We start from the raw sequence: 8,229 nt of genomic DNA, 5'->3' as shown, positions 1-8,229 counted from the left end.
TCATTTGATAAAGAAAGTCTCGTGACAACATTACAAACGGAAAAAAGAAGATTCCATTACAAATATTCAGAAGAGCAGAAATCTTGAAGACGATTTGTGTGTTAACGAAGAGATCTCTCGTAGCCAGAATTTAATTTAGCGGGGTAAAATACATGGAATCGATTTAGATAGTAAAATCAGCGAATTTCACGAAACTATTCGGCGTAATAACGTGGGCAGGTACAGAGATTTCTGAAGAAGAGAATAAATGTCAATGCGCAAGACAACGCGAACGGAAAAATTGCCATTGATCGAAGCAACTAATTTGGGAATCCTCAAGTCTTTATTAAAGTCCAACGCAGACGTCAATCTTTCCAATATCCAGGGTAGCACGGCTGTCCACGTATTTGGTAGCCCGAAAGTTTTCAATAAAGAAATAGTACAGTTATTCTGGAACGAAGACGTGTCGGAAGAGGTTTCGGAGAGACAACGTTCGTCTTGCTGAAACATCAGAAAATAGACAAAAGTATGAGAATTTTGGGGGTTACAGCAGCTTCCCGAAAGTAGTAGAACTGTTAATGGCATCCAAGGGTGATATACATGTTAAGTGTCCAGAGACCAACAAAACTGCCTTGGATATTGCCAAACAAGTAATTATAAAAAGAAACAGGCGAAACATTTACGATCTCCTGATGAATGGAATGATTAAAATTCCACATTATTTACATATTTATTTTCGGAAAATAAATATGTAAATGCTCTATTAAACAGCGTTTAATTAAGCTTCAAAGTGTATGAACAAAATCTGAACACTCATTATAATCCACACAGGTAAAAAATTCCCCAAATTGTTTTTTCATTTCATGATTTTTCCCACCTAACCTCATCTAAAAATTCTCTAATTAGTATCGGAATAGGTGAACTTAATTCTTGCACCCGGTGCAAACGGGTAAGATCGGCTATAATCTAATAATCTTAATATTCGCTATCTTTACTTTTTTCCCGAGCAACGCCGGGCCCATCTGTTAGTATACTATAAATATAAAAAGTCCATTTAAATAAATACGTGAAGAGCCAGTTTCGGTCTTAAGCTGGTAAGCCACAACGTTTATAGAATCTGCAAAGAGTTTATACGCCAGCGTACGCATAGACACACGCGACTTTCGTGAGGGGTTAATGAATAGTTGTCATTTGCGTTCGAATACTTACTCTTTACTTGAGATCATTTGGAGTAATTTTGATTAAACCTAATGATCAAAGATTTTACGTGTTTAGAGAAAAACGGTCTTACTATAAAAGCAAATGTAACTGCCTGACAATTATCTGGTTAGTTTAAAGATTAAAAAAAAAAAGAAAGTAAATACGAAAACCCGTTGAATGAGGAAATCTGCCAAGAAAGAAAAAAATTATTCTAAACAGTTTACTTCTGTTTACACAGGATTCACTGCATTAAAAACATGTAAACAGTATCAGTAAGATTGTAGTTATTAATTAGTCTCAAATTAGATTTCATTAATTAAGTTAAAAATAAAAATCTTCTTGTTCCTTATATAGTATGCTAGAAATCACTTCTAAATATTTAAAGTTGGATGTTTTTATTTTATTTTATTTCACATTCTTAATTAAGCAAGTTTTGCAGTCAAATGCTCGAAATTTGAAGAATTTTTTCATTTTGTTTTAAAATTTTGAATTAAATTTAATTAATTTTGTTTTACTTTCTCAATTTTGTGGCAGTAAGTATGCCTTTTATCATATTTCTCATCATTAGGGCCAGGTTCATTTCGATGAGTAATTGATGAGGCCGGGGGTACGAGTCCCAACATATGTAAGCCAGATCACCCCTAAGAATTTACAGTATTAATTAAGAAATTGTACCCTCGAGTCGATCTCGGCTTTCCCAGTGTGATAGTACGGTTTTATTCGTTTTATAATAATCAGTATGTAAAAAGTGTGTCAAAAGTCTGATAGCCGTTAAATAACTGAAAGTAAAAACCAGAAAGGCAATGCACTGTACTTAATTTGTACTAGGCCTAGCACCTAAATACACGCCTAGGCCGTTCGACCAATTGCTACGAAATCGAAGTTACATTCACAATTTCATACACTTCTAACTTAGATAACGTCGTACATCCTATCACAAATTATCGATTGGGTTTCTATATATCGATTCATTTCTGTCTACATTTGATTGCTGGCTTTACATGTAGCGCCCCGAACACTGGGAGTTTGGTCCTGGGTTCACGCCTCGCCAGGACGGGCTGGCCACGTGGAGTTTTCCGAGTTTTCTTCGCATTAGTAACAAAGTGGGGCCAGCTTTATATTACTTTCCGAGATGCATCTTCCTTAACAGATCTCTCACGTGTCGCGTTGCCGTAACCAAATATACCAAACCAATTCTAATAATTTTTCTATAAACGCGATATTTACCAGGACATGCTTAACTACCAGGAAACCTGGATATCCGCCCCTCCTCTGAATTCACCTTCCCTTAGTAACACATAAATTTATTACCCCCAAACTTCCTTCACTGATATTGCCTAAGATGTTCTAACTTTCAGGCAAATTAATATAGGTACTGTACATGCAACGATTTTAAGGCACAAAGTAGAGCTGAAAGTTTTTTCTGTGCCGATGTTTATTTTTCTATTTATTGTCACGACGACATCGTTTTATTCAAAATTTCCTTGTTCTTTACGGGATCGCATAAAAGCAATTATTCTCGCATTTTTACATGCTTTTTTTATTTAAACAAGTCTTATATCAAGTCTTTCGGACTTGCGGGGCCAGCACAACCTATCCAACATAGACCACTTTTCAAATTTAATAGTAGACCAGTATTAAGTAGTAGTCGTTGACCATCCTCTCTCCCAGGAAGAGAACTACTACTTTTGGTCGAATTAACTTCAACCTCCATCTGCAACAGTCCCTTCTTCCTATGGGACCAGCTTTATGGTGGCATTCGAATAGGAAAATTTCGTAATATAAGGTTACCGGTGAGCACAATATGTTTTAAGGGGTTTTCGAGGGTGTCGAGTTTAAATGTTTGGTCCATTTATCGCGAAATTTGATTCGTTGGCAAATCACCATTTGATATTTGGCAGTGAATGAAACAGTTTGTTAGTGTTAACATTGCAAGGGGGAAAAACAATAGAGAATACAATATCTTAAAAAAATTAAGATACCACATTTTCAATTGGTGACCAATGAATTGTACCATTTCGTACCATTCGATTATCGCGATAAACCTGACAATGGTAGGCTAAACTAACCAAACTCTTTATATTGTTTGTTTTAATGTTTGTTATATTATAGTATTTGATTTATATAACTAGAAAAGTTATCTTAAGTAAGGGTTTATCACACCAAGTAATCAATCTAACACATTTAAAAAATTTTTAAAACTGTGTACAGTAGAGTAATAAAAAATTTTTAGTTTAAAACGCATTAGATTGATCACTTGATGTGATAAACCCTTACTTACGTTTGAAGTTATATAAATCAAATAATATAATATAATAGAAGGGTTAGAAGTAGGAAATAAGTTAATAATCTTAATGTTTGTTCTTGTTTTTAGCGGGCTTATCTGCTATATGTATATATATTTATATTTATTTAGTAAAACTAGCTTGCATAAAGTTGTATTTACAGTTAAATTAGTCGTAGTAGCAATGAAGTCTATGCATCGATGATCGCAAACAGGGTGGAGTCATTAGAAAGGAAATTCCTTAGTAAGTTTTTCCTGTCGAGATTACCGTTTAACAAAGAAAACACAATCCATGACAATAGAATTTGGGAACTACATGCAAAAATTACTTCTCTATAGTTCTCTGTATTCTCGAACTTAATATAGGTTAATGCCAGGTAAATAACATACAAATAAGCATAGACCTAAGCATTTTTTATAAATGACCGATGGTAAAGACAGTCATAGGTTCCTTATTCGATTTTAGCCTGGACCTTCATAATTTATAGATCAAATTGAGATCTTTCATTCATGATGGCCGAGCTTATTGCGAGTTTGGTTTTACGTAATGGACAAAACTAAAGATGTACAACGTTCTAAATGCCGAGCGATGACTAATAATAATAATAATTTAATAATCTGTACTTAAAATAATTATTTTAAATTGAAAGTATAATACACAATTATATAGCCTACTGTACTAAGGAAAAGGAACTACTGTATATCCTCTCATTACGTAAGAACTTTCCCACTGTAAAACTATTGATTATACGATAAAAGCACAGATTTTTAATCATTTAGCACTAATTTTAACTATAATGATGTTATAAAATTAAATATTTAATAATTTATTTTTATAATAATAATTTGAACACAATTGTTTATATTGAAACTTTAGGAAATCCAGGAAAAATTTTGATATTTCTGAACACGGAACTGAAAACGTATATTTCCTCATATTGCATAATTAGCTTTTAGTCATGACTTTGATAACGTATCGGTTATTATACTATAATTTACAGAAATTATAAATATAAAAAGCTGAGGTAAGAGGTACTGTAAAGTGCATTTATTATATATTTTGTTATTCACTATAATATATTATTTTTATGAGAAAAATATGGTAAAATTTACTATTGTTCGATAAAAATTGTTCTGTAACTTTCATATTTAAGCTGGTAAAAATATTTTTAGTAAATTACCTCATTCTATTGGTTTTGTATAACAAAAGAATAATAAATTATTAATATTTATATATTCTTCTTATGTATGTTCTGTACATACTGTAAATCAAGGGTGGCAAACAAGTCTATCGGCGCAGAATTTTTGGTCGATCGCATAAAATGCGATCCGTTAAAACACGCGAAAATACGTTGTAAGTTTAATAGGAGTATTAAGTCCATATTTTAAACTATTCGTAATGATTGGTAAGGCATCATAAGATAAACTGTGGTGAATACAAAGTTTTAGTTAAAAAACAAGTAAAAATTATACTCTTTCCATTTCCGACTTCGAGGATTCTATGAGCCAAAACAAGACAAACTAATGGCAAGGAACAATCATTACTTTATTAATTTATCCATATGCATTTCGCCATCTAGGCCTCCTCAGTGGATACATCAGGATGTTATTCGTTGATTACGTTTTATACTCAACAACCGTTCCCAGCATGCATCAACAACCACTCCAGCATTCAAATTAAGTAAATTTACATGTTCGACGATACAGAAATGTTCTACAATTTTTCTTTCTAAGTTATTTTCTATTCTATACAAAATTTTAGTATTTTTTATATTTATATTACAATTAAATTTATTGCAATGTAAAAACCATGCTGATTCCGTTCTTCTCAGTCTAATGGCTGCCTCATGTTCCTTTACTCTCAACTCCAATCTTCTTCCGGTTTCTCCAATGTAATAATTTGGGCTTCCACATGTACATGACATCCTATATACGACGCCGGCGATTTTAAATTGGTCTCCGGGCGAATTTTCACTGTTCATTATACTGATAATGTTAGACATCTTATTCTTTTGGTTCGCAACTATGCATACAGAAAATCTTTTAAAAATTGGTTTATATTTTTCAAAAACTTTAGCAACATAAGGAAACTTTGCATAAGAAATATCTTCTATGTTATTTTTAACATTAAATCTACGTTTTAAATATAAATTGTACCACTTACAGAGAATATATTTCGGATAGTCATTTAACTGAAATTTTTTGAACAATTGTTTTACTTCGATATCTATGTTTTCTTGCTGAGTTGTTCTATTTAGTATCTTTCTCAATTCCATATTAAAGACATTCTTTTTATTTTCTAAAGGACAGTAAGATTTAATATTAACACACTAAAAATTTTATATTTTTAGTGTGTTAATATTACCACCGATCCCATTGGTTTTAATAAGTGAATACAAAGTGTTCACTGTGTCGATAGTCAATCCTAGATCACGTTATTTTAGTAATCATTTTGGTTAATGTTATCTTAGGTAGCCAAGATGGCGGCTCGTCTCTAATTCCAGCAAGAAAACAGTGGGACGAAGGTTCTAACCTAACCTAACCTATTCTAATAATTTGGTTGCTAATAATTATGGTAATTTATTAGAATAGGTTAGGTTAGGTTAGAACGTGCGTCCCACTGTATCCTTGCTGGAATTAGAGACGAGCCGCCATCTTGGCTACCTAAGGTAACATTAACCATTATTTTTTTGCGCCCTAAGCAATTCATTTAAATGCAAAACGAGTGAATCAAAAAGGAGCAAAATTTATGATTGTGCGATGAAAAGTAATGATTTTTTTATGGCATAAAATAAATGGCGTCGTTTAATTTATGTTTTAGTGTATTTACAAAAAAAGATATCATTTGGAACGTTAATTATTGTCCAATAAGTAAATATAACTATGTTTTGCAGAATAAATTTTATTAAAGTGGATTATTAAGCATTTATAGAAGAACTGAGATCATTGGTGCATTTAACTCGTGAAAGTCGATCACACCCTATTATAAGTTGGCCAGACTGCTGTATACATAAAAAAAAAAACATAAGATTATATATATATATATATATAATAAATTATTTTAATTAATTAATTTAATAATTTAATTATTAATTTCATATTTTTTATTAAAGTGATTTAAGAAAGTTATGGAGATAGAAGTGACAGAGTCAGAAATCAATAATACAATGAAACAAATTTTTATTACTAATTTTGATTATTTAAAATCCTCTTATGGAATATGTAAAGTATTGCAATTGGTAAGTATATGAATTATAACTGTAGGCCTATTTTTTTATTAACAATATTAAATAATATAACTTAGTCTTACGTTATTGCAGATATTAAATATCATATGCCTTGGTTTATTGAGTCACCAAGGTACGACACACAGGTTTTCGTATCATTTCCATACAGTGGGAAGATATAAAGTTGGAAAATATTATACCAATTTTTACTATGAAGATTTAAGCGAAGATTTTTTTCTTACAATGATATCTTTCTCTCTACTTTTCATCACAATACTCATTTATGTATCGTGTATTATATCACTCGAAACTTCCATCACTCTTCCGAGAACAACTTTCGTAAGTTTCTTTATAGTAATTATACATGATATCTTAAAAGTTTCATACATACAAACGTAAGATGTAACTTTATTCACAAAACATTAAAGTGTCAGCATTAAGATCTGTGTCAGTCGATTGACGGAGTAAGGTAACGGAACACATGGGTGATCTGTTAATGAAGTAACTTCTAGCAAGACTTCCTATGTGGAAACTGGGATTCTGTTTAGATGTTAGACACATGAAGAAAACCCAGAACACTGCGTAGTGGCCAGCCCATTGGTCAGGCCAATAATTAACTACCAGTGTTCAATGGTTTTATTTATTCGGCGTTTATTAAATTAATTATTTTAAGTTGTTATTTTTCGAGTTGTATTCATCATGTTTTATAAGATAAAGCAATAACCTAATTGAATTTAAATAATTTAATTGTAATTTTTATAAATTTTACAGTATTTTGCATATCACATATTTGGATTTTTGTTGTATTTTATTGGCGGTCTTATTGTTCTTATACAAGAATCTACATTTAATAAGAGAAGTTCGGTTATTGTTGCTGCTGTAAGTATTTATTAAATGTAAATAACGGATCTCATTAATAATATAAATAAATTACAATTTCATAATTTATAATTGCGTGATTATTCTTTAGGTAATTGCTTTTATCAACTCTTTTCTTTATGGATACAATGTTATTTTGGCTTATAAATCGAAATACGGATGGGTCAACATATTTAGCAAGAATCCGTTGCCGAGCTGAATATTATCTTTATGACTACTTTAACAAATGTTCTAAAGATTATGTATTTTAGTATTAACATTCCTAATAAAACTAGACTATCGAAATTTTCTTAAATAAATCAAGTGTTGCATTCAAAAGAGAAGGAAAAATGCTTAAACTGTTTTCTTTTATTAACTCTTTCCCTTGTGAAAACGTTTAAAATTTAAAACTTTGACAATATATTCAATTAAAAATCCTTACAATTTATTAATTTTCATTTTTATAGCACAATATATTTAAAAATATGTACATTTTTTAAAAATATGTTAATTTTTAACTCACCATTCTTTGGAAACCAAGAGAATTTTTCCATCTCCAATGTAAATTCGTCCAGGACTCCACAATGGAGGCGGCCCGGATACAAAATGATCGAATGAATGATTCCATTTGCTTGAAATCAACGATTGTTGCAAGATGCCTCCGTGGACAATCGTTTGTGC

The 8,229-nt window shown here is 31.2% G+C and overlaps 1 protein-coding gene across 1 annotated transcript; it reads left to right on the top strand.

Annotated features, from left to right (window-relative positions):
• Window positions 1–4,477: 4,477 nt before the first annotated feature.
• LOC136987997 (uncharacterized) lies at window positions 4,478–7,868 on the top strand. The gene is made up of 5 exons (XM_067285765.1): window positions 4,478–4,495; window positions 6,577–6,702; window positions 6,784–7,029; window positions 7,462–7,569; window positions 7,661–7,868. The coding sequence occupies exons 2-5, from the start codon at window positions 6,592–6,594 to the stop codon at window positions 7,766–7,768; spliced, it is 573 nt and encodes a 190-aa protein (XP_067141866.1). The 5' UTR covers window positions 4,478–4,495; window positions 6,577–6,591; the 3' UTR covers window positions 7,769–7,868.
• The last annotated feature ends 361 nt before the right edge of the window (window positions 7,869–8,229 follow it).

This window comes from Centruroides vittatus, unplaced genomic scaffold (genome assembly GCF_030686945.1).
Source record: "Centruroides vittatus isolate TY-2023 unplaced genomic scaffold, ASM3068694v2 scaffold_2979, whole genome shotgun sequence".
Taxonomy (NCBI): domain Eukaryota; kingdom Metazoa; phylum Arthropoda; class Arachnida; order Scorpiones; family Buthidae; genus Centruroides; species Centruroides vittatus.
The sequence above is the reverse complement of the archived record's forward strand: the minus strand, read 5'-3'. Positions and strand labels throughout refer to the sequence as shown.